The 27,417-nt window shown below is 32.4% G+C and overlaps 2 protein-coding genes across 2 annotated transcripts; one reads left to right on the forward strand and one right to left on the reverse strand.

Annotated features, from left to right (window-relative positions):
* Positions 1-3,242: 3,242 nt before the first annotated feature.
* LOC131844217 (ATP-binding cassette subfamily C member 4-like) lies at positions 3,243-25,268 on the forward strand. The gene is made up of 24 exons (XM_059193041.1): positions 3,243-3,316; positions 5,633-5,881; positions 6,066-6,273; positions 6,477-6,702; positions 7,708-7,864; positions 8,286-8,535; positions 9,898-10,146; positions 11,711-11,878; positions 13,494-13,631; positions 13,976-14,143; positions 14,568-14,696; positions 15,218-15,308; positions 15,885-16,017; positions 18,782-19,036; positions 19,493-19,682; positions 20,579-20,715; positions 21,376-21,516; positions 22,345-22,451; positions 22,546-22,835; positions 23,182-23,304; positions 23,608-23,730; positions 23,806-23,966; positions 24,435-24,540; positions 25,038-25,268. Exons 1-24 carry the CDS (start codon positions 3,243-3,245, stop codon positions 25,230-25,232), a joined length of 4,068 nt encoding a protein of 1,355 aa, XP_059049024.1. The 3' UTR covers positions 25,233-25,268.
* Positions 25,269-26,003: 735 nt separating this feature from the next.
* On the reverse strand, positions 26,004-27,375 carry LOC131844215 (DNA replication complex GINS protein SLD5). Its single transcript, XM_059193038.1, has 2 exons — positions 26,571-27,375; positions 26,004-26,254 (listed from the first exon to the last, which is right to left on the reverse strand). Exons 1-2 carry the CDS (start codon positions 27,148-27,150, stop codon positions 26,181-26,183), a joined length of 654 nt encoding a protein of 217 aa, XP_059049021.1. The 5' UTR covers positions 27,151-27,375; the 3' UTR covers positions 26,004-26,180.
* Between the last annotated feature and the right edge of the window lie 42 nt (positions 27,376-27,417).

Raw genomic sequence — 27,417 nt, forward strand, 5'->3', positions numbered from 1 at the left:
TTATCTTGTCGTTTTTGGCAAAAAAATATAATATTAAGATAATAAGAATATCTCAGGACAATTCAATTTAAATAGAGTTTGTGTTATGAGTACTAGACAACTGATACATAGGTATATTTTTTAAAAGTATAATACATACATAAGACTACCTAGAAAACACCCAGACCGATACAAACAATAATACTCATTAACTAGCTGACCCCACAAACGTTTTGGTAAAAAATTTGCCCAAAACATAAAAAAATAATGTTGGGGTGGACAACCCTTATCACTTAGAGGTATGGAAAATAGGTAGTAGCCGATTCTCAGACCTACATGCTTATATGCATATAAAATTACATAAAAATCCTTCAAGTCGTTTGGGAGGAATATTGTAACTAACATTGTGACACGAGAATTTTATACCATGCCAGCAATCGAACCCGCGACCAACAAACAGCTACTCACGACACTTAGATCAGGGGTAATATCGAAACAGTAGCAGGGAGCACCCGAATCGCTTCAGCTGTAGCGAAATCAAGGCTGATTACACATAGTATCCCCGACGAGTAACCTCCATTACTACTGCTTCGATATAACTAATTTTAGTGCTGTGTGTGTAACATTCATATAAATAACACACGAACGCATGCCTGCATTTTACGAACTAAGGTAATTTTTATTTTTAAACAAAATGATTTATTAAGTATTTTTTGATAGAATGACATGTTTTAATAAGTAAATAATATTTCAATAACATTATGAATACGAAGAATATTTCATTTGTAGTATATAAATTAAGATCCTGTGCCTACATGGCTCATATGTGTGATACATTTACATTTATAAATTATTTGCAAACACCGAATTTATCAACGAATGTTACCAAAAATGATACAAGAAATATAACTTACAAGGTTTAATAGACGTTTCATATTTATATGAATAAGAAGTTTTTACTGAAATTGCATACACCCTACGTTTAGTTACGTAAATAGGTACAATATTTTACTTAAGGTAATAATAGATTTTTTTTTATAATTTTTCCAAGTATATACCTAATCATGTATTATTATTGTACAAGATTATATAATTAAAATACACTGTATATTTTTTAATTATATTATCTACTACTCAACTGTTATTGTAGTCAAGTGTTCATCTAAATTGTTGGCTACTTATATTAGTTGTTAGATATATATTAAAAATCTATATGAAGAACCAATACCTATGTATTTCACATCTTAATGTTGAAACATTCCATGTTATTTTGAACAATGATCAAAGATCACGTTCAAAACCGCATTGCCTTATACCTAGCCAATATAATTGTTATGTACTTATCAATTATGTTTTTTATGTATTAAATATATGTCTTACTGTCTTATTGCTATGTTTTATTTCGTGATACCTAACTTTGAACCGACTAAAAGAACGGAGGATTTTAATTAAATGATCAAGATCGATTTAGTATTTCGAATTTTTAAATCTACAATAAATATTATTCAGGGGAGTTTATTATATAGTTTATTGGGACTAAGTATATTAGTACTAATAGAGTCTGTAATAAAGCATTGTAATTATTTTTTAACAACTGAAGAGGGTATTTTTGCAAAAATCAGAGCAGTTTTGGTTAGGGTAAAATCGGCTCGGCGAACATACTCGTACTATGTGAAATTGATTTAGCCACATAGACGGTACGACTTCATCCGGTTGAAGCTCATCGTCCTGCGAAGCTTTACAGCTTTAGCTTAGGCGAGTTGCGGCAAACAGCATTAGAGTATTCCGAAAAAAATAGACGGGACAATCTAGGAAGCGATCCAGAGTGATCCCAAAACTGCTCCTTTACATTAATGTCAATATCGTGTATATCGTTGAATGTTTCACCTAGGTAAACTTTGCATAAAGCAATCTCAGCATCTTGTGTAAGCCACTTCTGCATGATTCATTGTTTTCCACTTTGTTCCGATTTATGGGGGAGCAATTTGTTAGTAATAGCACAGTAATGTGGACCAGGGGCCCCATGGCTGGTAATGTAATATAAGTTCTCTGCTGCACCTGGAAATCATTGTCGATAATTACGGCTGCATTCGTCACGATGGCCTAACTTGACATCATGATATCCTATCATGCCCTACTGGTGTGGTGCCCGTTAGCATATACTATTATCGCAGTTGGGTATCAATATATAATAAGATTTACGATGGTCGTATATTTATTTATGACTTATATATGATAAGATGGAACTTTATACGTAAATTCCGAAAAGAATACTTTCCATAATTAACTTAATTCCCGCCCTTATTTACTCCAAGCACTAATGGTAATACGGCCTAACAAGGATCTGTTCATGATGTACCTATACCTAGTTGATAGATATCATATTACAATGAACTTAATTTTATAACTTAATGACAAAAGCGTCTTAATTCATAAAATCAGAGTTATTATTCTAATCTAATGGTATAGATTCTATACGCTGTTTCTCTTATGCGTCCTCTACTAGTGCATTATTCTAAGTTTGTTTTATTGACTTGCATACATAATCCACCCGATTTGCACTCAGTCGATGTGCGTCAACCGGTAGAGTCGATTCTTGTAAAACACTTGCCTTTATTATGAAATAAATATTGCCTATAGATTACGTTGATATAAAAACAAACTGTGTAAATTGAAAATTACGATTCATTAAAAGTGTTTCAAATTTAGCTATTTCGTCAATATTATTCTTATGGTATAAGTGTTTATAATATCAGTGATTTCAAGTAAATAAGTGCTTCCTACAAGGTTTTCCTTAATTGTTTATAAAATAGTGCTCGTAAAAGTCGTCAATGTTGTGGGAGATTTACTTTTTCAAGGGTTCCGACCTGTATTTCATATATAAAAATACCTAGTACAATATACTTAATTAAAATATATATTTATTTTTCTTATATATATAGTATAGATTAGACTGAAATATTTTTTGACTTACAGGTTAGATTATCTGCCAATATTTCTTTCATACATTGTAACACATTCTCCTTAGAAAACCTATTATAAGGAAAAGTGTTAAATTCCACCCCAAGAATACATGTAGGTACCTATATGCGTTGCTGTATCACGGGAATTTGATCTGATAAATCAATAATAAAATGAGACGGTGAATCTCGCTTTATTATTATATTGATAAGATTCATATATTTTATCTATAGCCGTGTAACTCTTAACATGCGAATTCTACCTGTTACATAATTTTTTAAAACAGTTATAATTTTTCAAATATGGATTCAAAGATTATACTGAAAGAAAAAAATCCAAACGAAGAAGCTAACTTTATCTCTAAATTATTTGTCACGTAAGTATAACCAGACTACATTATATATAAACTTACAAAATGTTTGTGTTTACCATACTCCTACGAAACGGCTTGACCGATACATATTTTTCATACCCCTAAGTGATAAGGGTTGTCCATTCTTAACATTCTATTTTACTTTTTTATAATGTGGCATTAAAAAATACATACAACCCTAAATTTTCACCCTACTTTCACTAACTCCTATTATATTTAATAGCGATATTAGTACTTATATGGCAAAACTAAGTTTGCCGGGACAGTACAGTTTAGATATAGAAGTCTAAAAGATCTTTAAACACGAGTATATAGTTGTATCTTATATCTATATAAAATTCTCGTGTCACAATGTTAGTTACCATACTCCTCCCAAACGGATTGATCGATTTTTATGAAATTTTATATGCATATTCAGTAGGTCTGAGAATCGACTACTATCTATTTTTCATACTCCTAAGTGGTAAGGGATATTCACCCCTAAATATATATTTTTTATTTTTCAACATAATATTTTATTTTCAATTTATTATTATTTAGGTTTGAAAAATACATACAACCCTAAATTTTCACCCTTCTAGCATGAACCCCATTTTTTAAATAGCAAAACAACGTTAGCGGGGTCAGCTAGTTGTATATATAAAATTTCACCCTTTCTTGGTAAGTGAAACCACGGGATCACAGTAAATACTGTGCTGTCCTAAATGCTGGTCAAGCGACCTATTTGGTTATATATACCACATTCCATCAACTTAACAGCATTATTCGAAATTTCTGGATCCCTCTAAAATATCTTTTTAGCAATTAAAACTGGTATGTCAATCTGGAATAATGTATATTTTATATATATTATCCAACCCTGGCTAAAGTCCGAAGTTAGAACGGAGCACTAATATGCACTTATTAAAATTGATTCTAATATGTCCTCGGTTAGTATAAGACATAGATACGTATTTCCTCGGTTAGATAAATACGGAAGACGTATTCAAGATCACGTTAATATCATATCACAATAAACTATTATCATTAAAGACAAATAATTTTGAAATAGGTAGATAAGACGACTAATCGACAATTACCAACGAGTTTGCTTTCTGATTAGAAATTCATCACATGCGAATAAATTATTACAATATGTATGCAGGCGTTTTATTCTTATTATATCTATATTATTTGCATTATCCACATTAATTGACCCATCTAGTCATTATCTAGAAATCACTAGATAGGTCAATTAACGTGGACAGTACAAATAATACAGATGAATATGTATGTCTCTATAAAAGCGATTTAAGTACATCACGTACGTTAGTGCAATGTTTACAGATCGTTGTAATAACGGTTTGAATGGCCTACGCATTTTTACATTAGGACCATAAATACTAACACGAGATATGGAGCAAATAGATTGAGAAGTTAGTAAGTAGATATAATATTCCTATAAAATATCACTTAATAGTCCAAAAGACACACATTTATTGCCTGAATTAACTATAGATGATAGTAGACATTCCGAGTATTATACGTATTACGACACATCTAGTGGCCATGGCCATGATCTCGCATGATTGTTTTCATAATGCGATGCAGCGTTGCCAATGACAATATTAATATCGCAGTCAAGTCTTAGTGTTACCACACGGACATGTATAGAGCGTAATCAAGGTTACCTATATACCTTATATTATCATTTTTAGTAATTATATTATACTCGCTTTAGACAGAATATCAATGAAATTATATTTTTAGAGTGTGCACTCCTGAATGCAACAGAGATAAATTGGTACTGAGCGACCATTAGCACCTGACTTCTTTCGACGTATAATTAAAATTAATAATATTGTATACTGAATAAAGTAAATATCTATTAATTCACAAATAATAATATTATGATTGATATGCTTTTGTTAAGTTTTGTATATTCTTATTAAAAAAGTAAAACATTTTTGGCGCCAATATACTGATTATTAAAAAAAAATATAGAGATGTTAGAAAACAGAACTAATTTATATAAAATGCAGTATTTACTATTAATATAATTATATATAAGAGCACGATAGTCCGAATGAATAATAAAGTATATGGACTTAATGAAATAGAGGTTTAAGTAATAAATTAATCAATACATTTTCCAAAGAAGTCACGCTGTTGTACAAATATTCATTTATGTAGGCGTCGATTAGGGCATGAATTAAACCTAGTTTATACTACTACATAAGTACATATATACTACAGAGTTACTAAAAGTTAGTTTACCCCCGCCGTACCACATAGGAACTTGAACAATCATTGTGGATTAAAATATATATATTATTACAGATGGACAATTAATTTATTTAAAAAAGGATATAAAAATGGAGTCAATATAGAAGACATATGGCAAACTCGACAGAGGGATCTCTCAGGGCAGCTGACTGATCGACTGGAGGTCGCTTGGGAAAATGAATTGTACAAAGCCAAAAGCACTAAGAACTACAAACCGTCGCTGTTTAAAGCTATCGCGCGTACATTTTGGCTTGAATATATGCTATCTGGAATTATTGTTGGATTTGCCTTCATTGTGGTCTTGTAAATATGTTTGATTGATTCATATTAACTACTTAGCTGACATTTTATATACACTTATTTAATATAAACAATTCTTATGAGCACATTCATATGCATGTGTACTCATACATAATGGTATAGTTGTTATAGAATTTGCCATAACAATACCCTCAAATAAATTTATAAACCAAGGTTTCTTTTTCAGCCCGTTAATTCCATATACGCTGGGATTCTTTATAGAATATTTTGCTGGACCAAGAACATCTGAAAATTATAAAAATGCTCATATTTATGTATTTTTCATAAATGTGCTTAGTGTTGGCACATTGTTGTTATTTAACCATGGTATGTTAAATCAAAGCTGTACGGGGATGAGAGTTAGGATAGCTTGCTGTTCACTGGTATATAGGAAGGTAAATCAATATATTATTTAAACTACTATTATTTATATACATATTTTTATTTGATGATATACTTCATTATCTTTATAAATAACTTCTGTATCTTTCGCTAAATAAGTATAAATATCCTTTCGTCTATCTAATATAACTATTGGGTAAGTTTTTGAAATAGAATTTATAGTAACTTTGCTTTTTCATTGCCTGTGTGTTTTCAGATATTAAAACTCAATTATAGTGGATTAAACAAGACTGGGCCTGGACACGTAATAAACTTGATGTCTAATGATGTAAATCGGTTCGATGTAGCTGTGATATATTTACATTTTGCATGGGTAGCGCCTATAGTAGCGACCTTTGTCACTTATCTTGTATGGAAGCTAGTATCTTGGGCTACGTTAGCTGGCATAGCAGTTATGTTTCTCCAGACTGTAGTTGTACAAGGTAACTACAATTTATTAATGTCATTTTCATTATTTTATACCTACATATATACTCATGCATATTACTGCATCTGTACTGCATTCGCACACGTGACCTTTCTGTCTATATATAGATATTTATATCTGTATCTGTATAACATTGCAAAACTAAGCCTACCCTCCCGTCGCGTCTGTCTGCATGTTCTCAATAATCTAAAAAACTACATAACGAATTTTCAGCCATTTTTATAAAGAAAAGTTTAGGGGAACATTAATAAAGTTTCTTATGCAAGGTTTAGGTGAATGACTTCGGAAGATTGTTTAAAGTCTCCCTCTCGTCTCCTCTGTCTACATATTCGCAATAATCTCCAAAAAGATATAACGGATTTTCATCCATTAATAGAGGAAAGATTAGGTGAACAGTAATAAAGTTTGTTGAGCAAGGTTTAGGTGAGTTTTGTGTTTGTCATTTTACGTAAGATGTTTTGAAGTATGACGATGATTGTTAAATTCGTAAATCAAGCCGTCTGGAAGCTTTTATCAAAAATCATCTGACGAATGCGTTGAGATATAATAACAATGTATGAATTAACTAGTCTACTAGAAAGTCCAACATGTCATAGATCTTTTATTTACCAATACTGTAACCATTCGAAGCTCATATAAACCGTCGCTTATTAGTCGGTAATATTTTTTTCTTGTTATATACAAGAAAAAATATTTCTTTTTCTTTTTGTAAAGTGTTTGTGGGCAGCTGGCTATACTAATGTGTAGTAGGTACAACACTACTCATAATTGATTAAAAATTCTATAAGCATATAATTTATAGTTTTGTAAGTATATATGTACATACCACTCATAAATATATATACACCACTCTGCAAGAAAAGGTCAGCTTATTTCCTTCTTCTTTACAATATATATGGTTAAATATCTATTTTTACCTGTAGACAATATTGATTTGTCTAAGGAGTAAATAATAGAGGTTTATGTCCTCTATATTTTCTAACCCACTATTTACTTTTAGTTTATTTAAGCAAGTTACAAGGAAGTTTACGTGGTAAAATTGCAAGACGTACTGATGAAAGGGTGAAGGTGATGAACGAACTTGTTAGTGGTATACAAGTAATCAAAATGTACTCGTGGGAGGTGCCATTCCAGAAGGTTGTTGATAAATTGCGCAAGTGAGTCGTCAGTCTTTATTATCTAAATATTTTGTAGCGTCATCACTAAGTGGTTTAGGAAGACGATATCACCTTACCTGATGGAAACCTAGGATAAAATATCGACAGAATATACCTATTCACTATTAACTAGAAGGAGTCCGCGGTTCTATTTCTCCGGGAACCATAGAGCAGGTAGGGAGTTCAATTTTTTGGCTGGACGCGTTATTTATGTTTATTAAAATTATATTTTTCAAATTAGTAAGATCCTACAAAACAATTTAGTAGTACTTAATACTTTGTCAAAATTAAATAGTAGAGTGCCTATCTGTAGGTACCTATATAAACTTAACATTATTTGCAATAAAATTTAACTTATCCGTTGTCTTACAAGTTTAAAAAGTACCTAGTATATTATAAGTTTATTAGTTTCCCTTTATAGGCTCGAAGTGAAATTGATACTGCGCACGTCAATGATCAAAGGATTCTCGTCAGCACTGGGTGTGTTCACGGAGCGGTTTATATTGTACGCCACTGTGCTAACCTTCGTGTGTATGGGAGGTGACATATACTCGGCCATAACATTTGCACTAGTGCAATACTTCAACCTTTTACAACTTACATGCAACATCCTATTTCCAATGGCAATGTCTTTTTTTGCTGAAGCAAGAGTTTCTATAAAGCGACTTGAGGTAATACCTACTTCATTTACTACCCCTCGCATATCCAAGTTAATGTCCTAATGTTTAGTTTTTTTTTTTATATATTATTTGAGCGCATTTGACCGCAATCTCACAGTATACATCATATGTTTGATTAGTAAGTAAGTTAGTCATTTATTCGCAATACAGACAGATATGCACATAACAATAAAGCCCCAGTGACATTAGTAAGCTGCGCTGTAATAAGCCTTTTTTCAGTAGGCATGCAAATTTTATTAATAAACCCAATAATTATTATCTAACCTAACCTATCAATCACTAATTAACCTACCACCATCTAACTTTATATACCTACAAATAAAGAATATAGTTAAAATATAATTATCTGTTGTTACAATATCACACTGATATTTTATGAGCAATTTTAAAATATGGGATTTTATTCATTCAAAGCAGATCTACAATGAAGATCAATTGCAATAAAATTTCATATATAACGTACTTACAGTGTAAATTTGTGCAAAATTAAGTAGATAAACGATACAGTACATCATTATTGTGGTTAATACATGTCTACGTAAATATTTAAGAATAGTACCTATTACGTATTAATATGTACTAAGTCACTAATAAAGAAGTATTTTATTATTGAGAATTTTCTTATTAGTATGTAATGCCCTTTCATAATTATAAGGTAGATATGTATAATTAACTACTTAATTATATCTAATTATATTACTTAGGACATATGCGATAAAATAGAATTACTTGAAGTCAATAGTCAATTATATCTTAATTTATCATTCTTAATTACCCTTAATATGCAATAATTTTAATATAACTAATTACATCTTATCATTTAGATACTAGTAGTTATTTATTATGTTATGTAACATTTGTTTCAACTAAGTTGGATTTAATTGAATAATATTATATACGGCCATACATACTTACGTATTTACTGACATACCTGTGTTTTTATGAACACTTACACTATGTTATTTTTACACTTGTTCTTGTTGACTTATATTTATGTCATATTTATATAATAAATTACAATTAATGTATTGCATACAAAGAAACTTGTACTATCATAAATACATCTGTGCGACCTAGTTTCTTTTGTAGCATTATTTTTTTTACGAAACATAGCAAAAACATCTGTACCGTATATATAAAGTATCTAATCGTGTAACTTAACAGCCTAATATTGGAAAATTGAAATTAATTTTTAATACATTCAAACAAATTAGGTCGTCGGTCCAGTGGTCAATTTAGTATAAAAACTTAAAAATAACTTAAGTTTTCTACTTCATTTCTTGATGAAAGTGATTAAATTCTAAGACAATGTTTAGTAGAATAATATAAATAAATATATTTGGCTAATTACAGGAGTTCTTAACCCTCGATGAAATTGAGTTGACTAGCGTAATAAATAGTGAAGAATATACGAACAGTACGAAGCTTATTACAAATGATACCAATAACCACGACAATAAAATTTATAATGAGAAGCAAAAGATGGTGATTTCAGAAGTGACAGCCAGCTGGCAACAAGATTGCATTACATTAAAAAATATTTCGCTATCTGCTGCTCCTGGAGAGTTCGTTGGTGTTGCTGGGCTGGTGGGATCTGGTAAGGTATGTACCTGCACCTGTTCTGAAATGATGTTTAAAGTCTAATAATACCAGCAAGTAATTAAAGTATAACAATTCAATCAGGGCACTTAGTCTAACGTGGAGATTTCACCAAGATATAATCACGATGGTTTCCTGGGGACCTTCGAGATCGACCAGATGTTAATATATTTATTCCTACATTATTCAAGAACTAATAAAACTAAATGATAATTCCTTTCATACAGAGACTTTGCACAAAACCCCTTGCATATTGATTGTGCAAACTGTGTTCTGTTAAAGTTACGGAGGTATAAATCTTTATCAGCTGGCACTATAAATAGAAATACACAGGTCCTGATGTATTATGACAATCTATTTAACTATTAGTAGTATCTGCTATGATTACATTACACAACACTATCACAATTTTAATATCTACTTACTATAATATGTACGAGTACATTAAATCCAACCTTCTGAAACTTAAAGAAACTAGTAGGTATATGCTTCAGTAATACGAATATTATTATGCTTTCTAAATTTTTTGCACAAATCAGGCAAATTGTTAAGAAACCATATCATTTAATCTAGTTAATTTCTGTTATTACTTTCTACCATGTGGTAGAGCCCTATAATTTTTCCCTTACATGAGACATGTTTCCTTGATGTTATATAGGCCTCTTCCTAATAAGTAGGCTATCCAACACTAAAGACTTTTGAACTAGCTGTTCCTGAGATTAATTAGCCGTTCAACCAAATAAGCTCCAAACAATTTATTCATGTAGGACCTTTCGGCCCCTTGTGCATATTACCTATACTTTTTATTACTATCCCTGCTATACAAACAAACTTTCTGCTTTATCATATTAGTGTTACCATGGATTATCTATTAAGATACTTGCCTACCTGTATAGTTACATAGATTTATTTTTAAACCCTACTCTAGTTGAGTCTTCGTCTGGCTAGCAGCCATATTTAATTATAAATGTATTTATAAACATAGATAATAAATAAATTTGTATGAGCTCATTAATATTTATAATTTATCTGTTATGGTAATCATAATCAAGACAACTGAAGTTAACAAGAAATCAAGTGCATTGGAAAATTATTATAATTGTCTATATAGATAACATTCGACATAATCGTTATGTAGAGATCTGTACTTGTTTTTAGTATTTTCTATATTATTATTGATACAGGTTAGGTAGGTATACGGTTAAATGTCGTATTATGTATCAAAATAAAAATTTGAACCTACTTATTTATATATACTAAAAATTATGTCCTATTTAAGTATGTCGGTTTTTCTAAAATATAGGATGTAGTCATAGGATATAAGTGTATGTTGGTGCCTTGGACTACGTATACATATTGGTCAAAAATATTTTTCCTTTGTATTTAGTTTAATTCTATATTTTATTTTTCATTAATAGTAATGACTACGTTCCTATTATTGCACTGCAACACAACTAATACAAAATGGCATTATGATATATTTACGAATTACATAAAAGTATTATTATTTACTTTCGTGAATCCCTATAAATTTTAAGAAATAATTAACTTGTGATCTCTTATACAGTCGTCACTTCTCCAACTGATATTGGGCGAGTTAGTGCCATATAAGGGCACGGTGTCGCTGGGCGGCGCCCGAGTTGCATATGCAAGTCAGGAACCATGGCTATTTGTCGCTACAGTGCGACAAAATATTCTATTTGGGTTGCCATACGACCCCGTCAGGTATAAAAAGGTAATAACGACACTAAAATCAGGACCAATATTTGAGCAGCTATGAGGAGCGTTCCTGGATCGCTTCTTAGATTATCTCATACATAACGAAATAGGGACTGATTTTGCAGTGTACAAGAACTGAATATGTCACTACCACTACTGCTCGGTTTCTCTTTTTACTACTATTATAATGATTATTTTATATTGTAATATATTATTATTTGAATTTATTACTATGAACCATATCCATTGGACTAGAGCAAGCATTATATTCTGTATTTATTTTATATGATTTTTTAAAACGCTTAGTTAAGAATTAGTGAAAATACCCCATAAAACCAAATTACTTCAATAGTGGGACTATTGAAGTAATTTGGTTTTATGGGGTAACGTTATAAATATTGTACATCGTAGTTCAAAAATTATAAAATATCATGATATTTTTTCATTAATTATGGATATGAGAAAGCGTATTGAGTGGAGTAGTCCCAATAGTATATTAAAAAATGAAATAAATATTAGTCGAATGTTGATTAACTTAACGTTTCAAATTTCAAATTCAAATTCAAAATATCTTTATTCATGTAGGTCTATTACAGACTCTTATGATATGTCAAATCTACCGTCAGTTCGGAATGATTTCGAGATGAGAAGAACTGACAAGAAACTCAGCTCGTATTTTTTTTTTAATGTTGTACATATTTACAATAATACTCATTTAAATTCAAATTTGGGAGAATAGAGTGACCACCAGCATATGCTATATAAAAAAAAATCATAAAATCTAATCAGTGTTCGCAACCTGAACAGACCAGTCCCCACAAGCAGCACCCGTACACGAGTATGACGGATGAGCCAGCCATCATTGCACTCAACCATATTAGAGGGAGCACATCGACCCGGCCCACCACGCCGCCACAAGTTTGAACTTTATAGCGAGCATGACTGTTTCAAGTTACTCCACTACGTCATTTATATTATTTACAGCATAAACTGTACCAATCACAGTTTTCACCCATTACAATATTTAATTTACATTATTTAAATTACAATATGTCATTACTAAATTTAGGATAAGTTTCTTTAGTGTTTATTATATTATCTATGTCAATGAGAAAGTTATATACCTCATAACAAAAGTTAAAATTGTAATTAAGTCCACGCATTGTAGTCATTCAAGTAGTCGTTTATTTTGTAATAAGCTTTAGCGCAAAGTGTATTTTTTACATGTATTTTAAATTTCCCTTCATTTAAATTCAAAACATTATCGGGCAATTTATTATAAAAACGTATACAATGTCCCATGAAAGATGTACTTACTTTTTTGATACGAAAACTAGGCATATTTAATTTATTTTTTATTCCTTGTTTCTGAATATTACTTGAATATCTATGTTCAGAAGATGGGTGAAGTTTTTTTTAATAGACGATAATGGAATGGTGCTCCCGCCTAACCCACTGGCGGGCCACCAGCGAAGGAGGATAAGAAACTAATGAGGTTAGGTCAGTTAACCCATCATGGTAAATTCACCAGGTTTTTATCAACCAGACATGGTAGATTGCTAGCAATGGGGTCCACATTACTAACAATCCTCTGTACCCCCGAAGGGTGAAGTATTGTCCTGTTATGTCAGGTGGTGACAGCGTGTGCTCTGCTGCGAGACTTCGAGCAGTTGCCGTCCGGTGACGGGACTCTGGTGGGGGAGCGCGGCGCCAGTCTCAGCGGTGGACAGCGGGCGCGCATCGGACTCGCTAGAGCCTGCTACAGACAGGTATTCTTTTATAGATGATTAAGGAATAATGTACCCGCCTGCGATAACGGGTTACACTGACTGGCCACTGATAAAATGAACTCAGGTCAATTAGCCCATATTCGCAAAGAGCACTTTACCACAATGATTTCCAAGAGTTACCACGTTTAGTACTAACGATGCTGAGGTGATATCGTGGTGCTGTACATGTATTGTAAGTAACGGTTGCTGACGTAACCAAACTGACGGCCCTTGTTGGTACTTACCAACAAGGGCCGTCAGTTTGGTTGCCATTCCAATTACAAAAACATGTATATTAGACTCATGATGGTTTTCCAGATTTTGAGTAAAAAACTTCTTTGTAGGCAGATATATATCTACTAGACGATCCATTATCAGCAGTGGACGCTCATGTGGGCAAGCACCTGGTGTCCGAATGTTTGTTAGGCTTACTGCAGCACTCCACGCGCATCCTCGTCACCCACCAACTACACCATCTCAAGAGCGCGGACAAAGTAATCATACTGCATAAAGTGAGTTATAATTTATATTAAAACAATCCGAAATACAATTGTTGAAATTTGATATCGTTATTTACGAATATAAATATTAATTCCTATATTATCTATTTATTTAGTTACAATAAAATTTGAGAAATTCTTTAAAAAAGAATACTCTTAAGTAGATGTTACTATTCTATTTAGAAATCGTAATTTATTATGACTACTTTGTCAAGCCCGTAATATTAAAAAGAAAATTGTAATCTAGTTGTATGTAGTATTATACTCTGTTGGGTTTAGTTGGGGCTTTATATATACCTATCTTACATTTCGTATCTTCATATTGTTTTAATCTAATGAGGCACTAACAAAAAATACTGTACGTAAAATAGAATATATAAAAATTATATATTGTGAACTAAAAAGACGTATAAATAAAATAATACGTTAATCATAGGGTACAATTGACAGTCAAGGCAGCTTTGAGGAAGTGTCGCGGACGCCATTTTTTGCGGAGTTGCTACAAGAAGTTGTTGCAATGGACGATGTATCACCAGTACAGCTACAACGTACCACGTCCATTGTTGTGAGTAATATATTTATGAACTTTTGTATGGGGACTTCCAATGATGGCTGCCACCACAACCTATACTATTATATATATTATAATATTAATAATTATATTAATAACACTTGCCAGTATTAGTATGGTCGTCAACAAACTTGCTACCAATCCTTAGAATATAGATTATGTTCTCAGTAATGAGTTTCTTTTTCGGACTACTCTAATGCTGTTGGGCGCAGTTAACCTTTACGGCTTTACTAGACGATAGGGCGAGTGCAGATGGCACTCCAAATCAGCAGGGTGACTTGCGGAGCGGCTGTAGGCCAGCTTCTGGCCGACATCGAACCTCGACTCAGGCCGTCCTAATTTCGATCCCCGTTTGAATTGTATGGGGGATCAATCAGATAACAGTAATGACTGTGGTTTTTGATGCCAATAGAAATAGTACAATTCCGTACATTTACTTCAGAAAAAGTCTCCTTCTGGTCTAACGCGTATAATAAAAATCTAAAAAATATAACAATTGTTTAATAAATTTTCAGTCACATGTCAGCAATAAAGAGACACCAGACGCAACACCGAGAGAGACCGAAAATGAGGACTCTCAGGAAACAGATGAAATGATTAGCAAAGGTTCAATAGAATTATTTATACCAACGCTAGATACGTTTTATAAATTACTAGGATACTACGATTCACCTCTACTTCGCAATCATCCTTTTGAATCACTCTATCTATTGCTGAAAATTACATACAAATCCGTTGCGTAAATTAAAAGATCTAAACGTACAGAAAGCGGTGGCGACTTTGTTTTATCCCATGTAAAGATAAAATACCTACTTGTTTATTTATATAACACATACTTCAGATTCTATATTGTAAAACAATACAATCAAATCCTTTATGTTATACATATAAAAAATCTCTAAAAATTTTTTGAAAAATTAATATTTTCCCTAAACTATACACGGTACTCTTTGGGTTATACTATTAAGATCTTACTATTTGCTCTTCGAACGACCTATTTGGTCTATTCTTATGACTTTTCACAAACCTATAGCCGAAAATAAAATATATCATATTCTATATATTAGTTTCATATCCCGCGACCAAAAGGTTTATTATTTATTTTTAATAATTTTGACAAGCGCATTTTGACTAATAATGTAATAGATTAAATTATGTACAAAATTTATATTAATTTCACAGGTCGCGTGGCTGGATCAGTGTATACAAAATACTTCGGCGCCGGAAATAGTTGGTGTACATTATTACTCACTTTTGTGGTCATCATTATGGCACAACTTGTTACGTCAGCTGGTGACCTCTGGCTCACACATTGGTAATATTTAAGTATATACTTAATGTACATATTACTGATTGTTCTAAGTAATCTAGGTACCTTATGATTTACTATTCCACATTTACCCAAAGGTTGTCTGGAAGAGATTGCATAAACGATAAGGCCGCCTTTTGACCCTAGTACTCTGTTAATTTGGATTACTTTAATGTATTGGGTGCAATAAAGAGTATATTATAAGAGTAGAATAGAATAGTCATAGTTATCATTATTTTTAATATACCCCTTATTCGGAAAGCTCTCTCAAGAAGAATGAGCAAGAAACTTAAATAATAATTGTAACTTTACAATTTTAAGTCGCAACGTGTGAATTCAAATTACCAACGAGCATTAATTTATTTGGGTCAAATAATAAATACGAACGAATAAATCAGCCGTAGTTATTAGAGCAGACACTGCGCTCGACCATATTTTAAGGGGGTCTTCCTATGTGACGGCCTGTTTTTTAGGGATATTTTAGGATTTTTTTTCTACGACCAGTAAATATTTAGAGCTTCAAGTTTTTTATCATTTATTAACACATATTTGGACAGTATAAATATAAAATTTCAGCTAAAAATATTCAGTCAAACTAGAGTTACAGCGCTCTGAACACCCCCGCCTCGAAAAAAAGAGCACTTCCTCCACGATTCCGGCTGATCGGCTTATCTGAAAAAAAAAAAAAAACGGCGTTTTAATTTGTAGGCTTAAAAGCACGGAATGACCTATAATCAAATGAATATAAAATTGATAGACATTTGAAATAAAAGTTGCAAATTAGGCGTTTTTTTTTTTGTTTTTTTGCTATAAAAAAATCGAAGTTTTGAAAATTTTCGATTGATAATAGTTCATTCCATGCGTTTACATATATTGAGTGTGCCCTGTAAATTTCAAGTAATTCGGTCCAGCCGTTTCTGAGATACAATGGAGGAAAGTTTGAAAAACACAGTTTTGAGAAAAACGCGTTTAAAGTTTCAAGTCCGTTAAAAACTATTAAAATATCAACTTACTCTCAATCGGCGATGCCTGGTCCATAGAGTATTCCTTCCTCTTCCTCGTGAAACTCTTTTAAAGCAGATTGTTCAGCTCTTGAGTCAATCCTGGCTTGTTTAACGACATCATTTACGCGCCGCTCAGAGCGTAAGATTCGCTTTTCATCCCGTTTCTCAACATACGCTTGGGCTTCACGACCAACAGGGCATCCCATAATCGACATAACTTTTAAAATACCTTGAAAACCTTCATTAAAGATAATAACTGCTAAGTAGCTAGCAATTTCAACAACTTTGGGACCAGAATGAAGATGTTTAGGAGCGAAAGTCCAAATCAAAGAATTCAAAGATTCGTTATTGTTTTGTGTCTCTGCTCCTAAACAACGAATTAATAATTCGTCTTTCGATAAATCTTCGAAAACCGGTTTGATAGCTTCTTGGACTTGCGGAATTAGAGGTGGTTTATCGTGATGAAATTGGTCCAGTTCATTATTAGCTTCAGCCTTACGCCATTTACACCAACTGTCTTCGCCTTCTGGACAAAATTGATGCTGAGGGTTTTCATCAGAAGAACATTTGTGATAGTACGTTGCCCAAACTTCCTTTCTCATATCTTCAAGCGAATCTGGATGGCGTCGAATTGCTAATCCGTAGAATTTTGTAATTTCTTGGATAGACTAAAATAACTTCGGTAAAATATTATAACAATAGAAATTTCTGTTTAAGTCTGTAGAAACGTGTCTAAACTTGTATAAACAAATATATTAATAAAAGGGAGGCCAGGTATAAAGCCGACGGTACACAATAGGCCCGGTCTCTAACTGCCAACTCACCGCTCCGAACCGCTCTTTCTTTTACCTGCTGTATCTTTAAAACGACTTCGAATTTTCTAAAATCGCTTTACTACCGTATTATAGACATGTTAAGGGAGCAATTTATGAAAAAAAAAAATCGATTTTTTCAACCCATCACATAGGAAGATCCCCTTAAGGAGCACAATGATGCGGCCCAGTGATGGTATATAAAATTAATAAACATTATTCTTCCATGGTCTGAATGACAATGTGAACGACATGTCGTCAATTTTAAATATCAATTGCATTGCATAACTACTAATTCACATCTTTATAATAAATGTATCGATAAATCACATTTGAATTTTTTCCAGGTTCGATTTTGGCACTATAAAAACATTTATTTTAGTATTGTAGTATAATTTATTTATCTATCATATATTTAGTACAATTTCTGCTAAATTTAAATTGTTCTCAGGAAAAAAACCTTTATAACATAAAGAATCTATAGGGTAGGTATATGTTCATAATATAGGCATAGAAAACACGTAGACCAATACAAACAGTTGCAACCATAAATTACAAATTCTTCACTGTTTGCTTAAGAAATTTTGCAATGAAATAAAAAATAGTAAGAATTTGTACAATAAATTTTAACCATTTTTTATTTCATTGCAATATTTCTTCAACTTACCCTATAGATTCTTTATGTTATGAAGGTTTTTTTTCCTCAGAACAATTTGAATTTAGCAGAAATTGCACTGATATTTAAATGCGTCGCTACGGAATGTTCGAGAAGAAATCAATCAAGAAAGATAAACATCAATGTTCCATGCGTTACGTTACATATTTGATTTTTATTTTTAAATGTATTATTTGTCTATTTGCGATCGCAAACAATTACAATTTAACGTGAAAACTACAGTTACTAATTAAACTATGTACCTAATACTAAGTAACAAATTAAATAATTAATTTCAGGATGAATTCTATAGATGAATTGAAGTCAGCCAAGACCCAAGATATGAATAATACTGAAAGTGATATTAACACAATAGATATCTATAACGATACAGAATCATTTAATAACAACTTAACTAGTTCAATAAACTCAACAGATATACTTGCCACAAATATAACCAATTCAGATTTTTCTTCTAATCCAAATATTCATCAAATGTACATTAATATATGGACCATATGTATATTCGGATGTATAGGATTTACTGCTGGCAGGTGAGGACATAAAGAAGAAGAAAAAAGATGGCGCTGTGCGAATTGTCCTTAGATCTTATTATATAAAACTTATTATGATTTTATTAGTAATTGAAGCTAGCAGATGTAAAAAATCATAGACCATTTTGTCTACGTATTAATTTTATAGAGAGAAATAGTATAAAATTATTCTTTGAAACAAATAAAAATTTTTATGTGCGAGAAGACAATACAGGAAGTTTGTAACGACTTACAAATATGGATAACAGATGTTATGTAAAGGTCATTTGTGCGCCCGCATTTGTTTCTGCATCCGCAATATCGAAATCCAACATGGTAGAAAGAGATTATTGCAGTCCACAATTCTGTTTTAATTTACTAAATATTGTAAAGTATTTTAACTTTACATTATCTTACCTGTGGTAAAATGTAATAGTAGCGTATGTTGTTATATATTTTGCATATTGTTCTTTTCAGAGCCGTTATATTTTTGTGGGTATGTATGCGGAACTCAATAAAACTGCACAAACAAATGTTCGGCAATATACTAGCAGCGACCATGCGTTTCTTCGACACCAACCCGTCGGGTCGCATTCTCAATCGGTTTTCTAAGGATATGGGGATCATGGATGAGATCTTACCCCGTTTGATGTTAGATACCATTCAGGTAAGGAATTCATTGAACGAGTAATTAGGGCCGACTTCGTTGATATATATATGTATAAAGTAAAACAGCACTTCCGGATGATTTGTACTTCTGACTCTGTTGCTCTTTATGAAAACCCCAACAATAGCCTATACACCAAGAAATGGTGCCCAGATCACAATAGTCAAGAGACTATTGTGATCTGGGCACCATGACTATTGTGATCTGGGCACCATTTCTTGGTTTTTATTACGTTCAAGAGCATGGATATCACAAACAATACCTTCACCGTTTCAAAATAATTAATAGTGTCACTTGCCCGTGCGACAACACTACTCCATAAACTATGTTCCACCTTGTTAAAGATTGCAACAGATTTGCCACAACCAGAAATGATCATGAAACCGCCTGCCGAATGTTAAATATAAAAGACTCCTATAGCCTAAAAGACATTACAAGTAAGGAAACCACAACAAATACGTTTATAGCACATATACAATATATCGTTACCGAATTAAAAAAATTTAATCAGACATGAACCAACTTTGAGTGACTGATGCGGTGGTTGGTAGTACTTTTATACTAAGTATAATTGCGCTGCATGCCGTCGACCCAGTAAAAAATGTACAAAAATATTAATTTGAGTTTCACTCCCAATACTAGCAAGCGTACACCGATAGCGCAACCGCTGTATTGAAAGGAAATCCAATATATAACCACATAAATAAAAAAAAAAAGGATATCCCCTTTATACATGTATGTATCTACGAAGTCGGCCCCTTAAGTTATCTAGTACCCATAACACAAGCTTAGACCCATAACACAGGGAAATCTAGACCGAAGTTAAGCTAGCTAATAGTTTAACTTGGGTCTCGCTGTGTGAATTGTCCTGATATTATTATTATCTTATTAAATAGGTGTGCATGGTCATGACTGGGATTCTAGTAATGGTGGCAATAGTGAACCCCTGCATGTTGCTAACAACAGTCGTCTGTGCTGTTCTCATGTACTTTCTGACCATTTTCTATTTAAACTCCGCACAATCTATAAAAAGGTACGTATCAGATAGGAACTTCAAAATATTGAATGTTACAAAATTAAAGACTCTAAAAAGATCGAAATCAGATATGCTTAATTTAATATATAAATGTATTAAAATCAAAATATCTTTATTCATGTAGATCTTTACAGACTCTTATGATATATCAAATCTACTGTCAGTTCACTAAGAAACACTGACAAGAAACTCAATACTTCTAATTTAAAAAAAAAAATCTTGTACTTGACTAAAATGCGTATTAATTTTTAAATTAAGTTAGGAAGAATATAGTGACCACCAGCGTATGCTACCAGCAGCTTTGTCAAAAGGAAATAATTTAATCAGTGGCCGTAACTCGAACTGATAAGTCCCCACAAGCAGCGCCCTTTCACGAGTATTACGGATTACTATAAGTATTGCCTAGTCTAGTATACACAGCACTTTTTTATTTTCAATTCCCCGGATATTAATTTCCAGGATTTCTACAATTTTCTTTAGTAGCACATACAACTTATTTAATTCAAGGTACATTAACAATACATATATGACAGGCAATAAACTTAAACACTAAGGCATTGAGATACTCGCTCTCAGAGGATCTCACTCTGCTTAGCTTGGGACTAGATGGCACTGTGTGATTTGTCCAGAATTATTATTGTTATCATTTATGAACAGAGTTGAGGCTGTCTCTCGAAGTCCGGTGTTTTCCCACGTGTCAGCAAGCATGGCGGGTCTGGCGACGGTACGTGCTTGCGGTGCTCAAGAAATACTACGACGACAGTTCGACGATAAGCAAGACGTACACACAGCCGCTTGGTAAGTATGTAAGACTTCCACTGTGCGCATCCTGATTCCTGATTCATATCAGGATAGGTATGATGATGTGATATATAAAGGCTACCAGAACTGACTGTGTATATAGGTATACATTCCCCACGTTCTGTTACATATTCCATAAATTATGAGAAGTTGACAATCCAAACGAAATAATATTAAGCAGTTAGATGACATGTATACATTTTAAATATAAGTTAGTAACCCTGGTTTGTATGATGTCATATTATAACTGAAAGTGAAAAAAACTTAACAAAATATGAGTTTGCATATTTTCGAAAAATGTACCTCTATCTTACATATTAATTCTGCTCTCAAGTAAAGTTTACAAAATGTATTCCAATTTTAAAGATGAAATATATAGATGTGAAATTTACGAGTCAGGGTCTATAGCAAAAAAATCCAGGCGCTCATGATTTGGTTTCGGTCCATAGTCTGATTTTAAAAACAACAGTACTAATGACTAATCATATACTCAGTTTAAACGTTGTTACAACGTCGTTGTATAAATAAAAATACTTCAAGATTTCATATGTATGTTAAGACAAGAGTGAAAATGTGGGACCAGAAAATGCCCGCGGCTAGCAGCCAGCATTTGCTACTCTAGCTATTAGGTTAATCCGTCACTGCAATTAAGCATGTTACTGTTCTAGTATGTCTGTTAACATGCAAGATAATAAGAAAGTGTTTCTGTGATCCTATCTCTCATGTGTGTGTCAGCAACCAATACCATAGACGGTATTGGTTGCTGTCCCAAACCATCAAAAGTCGTGCTTTTTGCAAAAGTATAATAAAAAATATTATTTCTAGGTACTTAACATTAACAACTAACGCAGCTTTTTCAATTTGGTTAAGCGTCGTGTCAGCTGTCTATGTAATAGTGGCCTCCTACATATTTCTCCTATTGGACGGTGATGGTAAGCTATTGGGCTTTTTATTTCGTATTTTAAAAGACTATAATCAGTATTGGAAACCTATGCAATAGACATGATTCAATCCGTCTATTTTCAGGAAATTACAAATCTGGCAATGTAGGCTTAGCTATAAGTCAAGGGTTGATTCTGGTAAATATGGTACAACTCGGCATAAAACAAGCAACGGATGTAATATCTCAAATGACGAGCGTGGAGCGCGTCTTACAATTTACCTCGCTGCCACAGGAGCAAATCGCCGGCCCTACGCCGCCCGCAAGCTGGCCGCAAAGGGCCAGGCTTGTTTTCAAAGATCTCTACTTGAGATATGATGAGGAAGCCGAACCAGTACTAAAGAATTTAAATGTCGTCATTGAAAGTGGTTGGAAGGTAAAGTTTATTAGACTTTCATTTATCCACGTTTATATGAACTTAATCAGTAATCACTAATATCTATAGTTTTGGAAAATAAGACTTATTGAAAATTATCTGGAAAAAGACATTTTAATGTAGTTTTAGCATGATTAAACCTGAAATTTACTTATACCAAACTTATACCAAATAACTTTTTATGAAATAGGCCGATTTTGGTGTTTATTTTTAATCAGAATGAGTTGAGGAAAGACAAAATAAATATATTGTACTGAGAGTAAACCGTCTGCTTCTTGATCATTAATGGCATGTTATAAGAACGATGAGTTAGGTATACATTCAAATTGTGTTATTATTATTATAGGTAGGTGTTGTGGGGCGCACAGGCGCGGGCAAGTCGTCCCTGATATCGGCGCTGTTCCGGCTCGCGCCCATCGACGGCCACGTGTTCATAGACGACATCGACACCGGCGACATCGCCCTCAAGGTACCATTAATATTATTATTATATTGTATTGTACCAGTTACTCGTAACTTTGTTAGCAACACACTATTGTCCTCTATTTTATTCCTTTTACCAAATATTTTTTTGAAATAATTGATAGTCTATTGTCGGCTGTCGCCCTCGTACGTATCATTACGTATCTTTGTAATAATGCAACAGAAGATTTTCGCTCTGAATTCTGAATAATCGTTTCCTAAAGATTTTTTTAAAATTCAAACGACTTCATACCAGTGAACATTGATTTGCAAAGATTATATCTAGTTAAAAACTTGTCTTATTTTACAGTCACTTCGGTCCAAAATATCCATTATTCCTCAGGAGCCAGTGCTTTTTTCTGCTTCATTGCGATATAACATGGATCCTTTTGATAAATACTCGGATTCTGATATATGGAATGCACTAGAGCAGGTAAGAATAACAATCGCTTTATCACTGTATAAATCTTATGGTGAGCTCATTTTTATGGAGATAATTTTATTGTAGGTGGAATTAAAGAGCAGCATTAATTCGCTGTCGGCGAATGTGGCTTCAGGAGGTAACAACTTCAGCGCCGGCCAACGGCAGCTGCTGTGTTTAGCACGCGCCGCGCTCGCTCATAACAAACTGCTTGTACTTGATGAGGCAACCGCCAACGTCGACCCCAAGTATATTAACTTCTTATACCCAACGTTTTTCGTAATAAGGTTTAAAAAACCAGTTTCTTTGGCAATACCGAATGCGTGATCCATCAGGTGGAGAAAAAGCAAAATAAGACTCGCAGATTATTTTTATTTTTATCTTTTACTAGCCACTCGCCCCGGCTTCCCACGGGTGTACATGTGTTATACATATATATATATAAATTTTCCTCTTGAATCACTCTATCTATTTAAAAAAACCGCTGCAAAATCCGTTGAGTAGCTTTAAAGATTTAAGCATACATAGGGGCGGACAGACAGCGGCAGCGACTTTGTTTTATACTATGTAATGATGATGATTATTAACTTCAAAGACACTATCTTTAGCTTACTACAGACAGATTAATTAGACCACCATGGCTAAAGCAAAGTAAAATAGAAGATGATATTTAATATACGAATATGTAATAATATATCCCATTATACTGTTTCTAGCACTGACGCCTTGATTCAAAAATCTATAAGGAAACACTTCAGCGAGTGTACGGTGGTCACAGTAGCACACCGTCTGCACACAATCGCGGATTCTGATCGCGTCATTGTAAGTCTTCTATTATACTGTTTTAAGTTAATCCATAAATACACATGATATATTTTTCAACGCGGCTGATTTCTGGTATACAAATGAAAGAACGATTTATATATATTTAGTAACTAAAGGTCAAGGGGGAAGAGGATTGTTAGTAACGGAGACTAGCCCTATTACCAGAAATGTGCTGTGTCAAGTCAACCTCGATGCAATCCAACTGGAAACAATTGTGGTTCATTCCTGCCAAATTGACCATGATGGGCTAGCTGATCTAACTTTATTATAGCATCCTCCACAAGTGTCCCGCCAGTGCATACCGTTAGAGCAGGTGGCTGCATCATTCCATTATTATGCATTGAATAAACACGCGTGTCAGACATGCATATTATTGACAAAATCTCTAATTTAAATAACTAAAAAGAGAATATGTAACCTGATAATGTATTTTTTGTTTCAATAATTATATGAATAGCAAAATGTAACTAACATAAAATTTATTATAAAAACAGGTGATGGAAGCTGGTCAAATAGTAGAGTGTGGACACCCACATGAGTTACTACAGAATTCAAAAGGTCACTTTTATAGTATGGTCAGCCAACTAGGGCCTGCCTCAGAACAAAAACTGTGTGAACTAGCAAGAAATGCTTATGCAGAACATGTGAAAAATTATAACTCCAGTGATGCAGCAAATTTAAATAGATAATTGCTAATAAATCCCAGTTATATGGACAGAATAGTAGATAAATTGATTAATGTCATATTCAAAATTTAATATAGAAGAAACTTAGATAGTGAACATACAGGGACTAAAACTATAGACTCATCTAAATATATATTTAGTTAAAATATTAGATTTTAAATTTCAATCTCTATCAACAATATATATATATATATATATATAATATTTTAATCATAAGTTAATGTTATATTTATTGTTACCCAATGATTGTAATTATTAATAAATAAATGTTATTTTATTAATCTCTTTATTATTCTAATTCACACTAAAGATGAATGATTACAAGAATGAATGTACTGAAGGAAAAATTACAATTTGAATTGTAAAACAAGGACTTATAAGTAGCATTTATTGAAATATGTATGTATGTTTCAATAAACAAAGTTAAATAGACAAAGTATAAGAATTTTGCATACACTAATAGTACCTATTCAATTTTATTACGAACTGAATATTGAAGTGGTTAAATAAATTTTTATTTAAACTTACATAAATATTACATCTTAACATTGTATAGATTTAATGTGCAGGGGCTGAGAAATTTCTATCACGTCCCGAGCCTTGTGATAGATGTATAGAATTTCATCACACTAACTTTCTACTACTGGCATACTCTCACTATCCAAGTCTGATGACATGCTAATGCAACATTGAGTATATATACGTAATTCAAACGTATCATATAAAATTGATCCCATAAAAATTTATTGAAAATATTTATAAATTAAAATACTGAGATTGTCTTATAACATATATTTTACAAAATATAAAAATAACACTTATACATAGTTACAGTTTAATTTAAAATACTCACAATTATATGAATATTATTTGTATGAATGTGGACCTCAGAAATCAATCAATTTACAATTATTATTTAAATAGTAACATTAATTACATTACAAGCTTTTGTCATATTAACTGAACTTTTCCATTTTTAACTAAATCTGCCACAGGTTTATACTGCAGGATATGCTGTGATCCCTCTGAAAAGATATTTATTCTTATTATCATGTGTTCAATGCATAGAGCATGTTATTGTAAAACAAGTTATCAACTTTTCTTTAATAATTTAAACTTATACTATCTACACAATAAAACCAGATTTGTAAATCCAAATATCTCAATGTATTATCTCTGAAAGGTCAATTATTGTCAATGACTAACATTTTATTGCACACTAAAAAATATCTATACATCTGTTTCAGTGTCTCATAAAGAACTTAAAATACTTTTTAAAATCATTATAGCCATGTTGTCGTTCATATTCATACTGAAAAATAGTAGTGTTACTAAACAAACCTTCCAAATCAATTTCTTCATCTTGATCTCCAAATATATCCTCTAACACCACTCCATTAACAGTCTCATTTGCTTGTAAAAATACATGGGTCTGTAAATTTGGATAAACAGCCATTTTACTTGTTTCAAATGTCTGCATATTATTTGGTACTTTATTTAAAACAACTGTTTTCAAATGATTTTGCATGTTTAACAAATATTCTTGAGCATATTTATATTCTGATGCTGTTAGATAATTTGTACCAGATTCTATTCTTTGTTTCTCTTCATTTAGAATTGGAATACAATGTTTTTCAATTTTGTTTAGCCTAGTTCTAAGGTAATTACATATAATAAATTTAATTCTACTAAGCTCCATTTTGTGAATAGAAGCACGAAGATCTGTTTTAGGTAATTTGTTAATATTCCTCTCCATGTGCTGTATTTGTCCAAGCATACATTCAACCATATCATTCCGGTGTGGAAGTATTTCTGGCGCCAAACGTTCGTTCTGCCAAGCACTTTGAATTGATTTTAATACAGTATCTGCTGTGATTTCTTCTTCTTCATCACTTAGTTCTATATCGTCCTCTAAATTCATATTTATAAAAACAATGTAACAAAAAGGTTATTCGGTAAAGTACCTTACCCACCTTGCTTGTAAAATCACAGAACAATTGATTCTATGCCATTGAATAGAAAAAAAAACTACTATATTACATTGTATAAATAAAATAAATAAATCTTAATGCCAAAATTACTTGATTTAAATTTCAGTTGAAGAAATTAAATTGACCATTGTATATAAATATGACAGGCAGAGTTTGACTTTGACAGCCAAAGATTCCAGTTTCGTGACAGCATAGTC

This window comes from Achroia grisella, unplaced genomic scaffold, assembly GCF_030625045.1.
Source record: "Achroia grisella isolate CSIRO2021 unplaced genomic scaffold, CSIRO_AGI_Agris_v1 utg402, whole genome shotgun sequence".
In the NCBI taxonomy this organism is placed as follows: Eukaryota; Metazoa; Arthropoda; class Insecta; order Lepidoptera; family Pyralidae; genus Achroia; species Achroia grisella.

Coding starts and splice junctions, on each gene's coding strand:
- LOC131844217 (XM_059193041.1), top strand. CDS start 3,243: ATGGATTCAAAGATTATACTGAAAGAAAAAAATCCAAACGAAGAAGCT. Junction 6,274..6,476: donor GTTCACTGGTATATAGGAAG/GTAAATCAATAT, acceptor GTGTGTTTTCAG/ATATTAAAACTCAATTATAG. Junction 13,632..13,975: donor CTAGAGCCTGCTACAGACAG/GTATTCTTTTAT, acceptor ACTTCTTTGTAG/GCAGATATATATCTACTAGA.
- LOC131844215 (XM_059193038.1), bottom strand. CDS start 27,150: ATGAATTTAGAGGACGATATAGAACTAAGTGATGAAGAAGAAGAAATC. Junction 26,255..26,570: donor TGAAGAAATTGATTTGGAAG/GTTTGTTTAGTA, acceptor ATATCTTTTCAG/AGGGATCACAGCATATCCTG.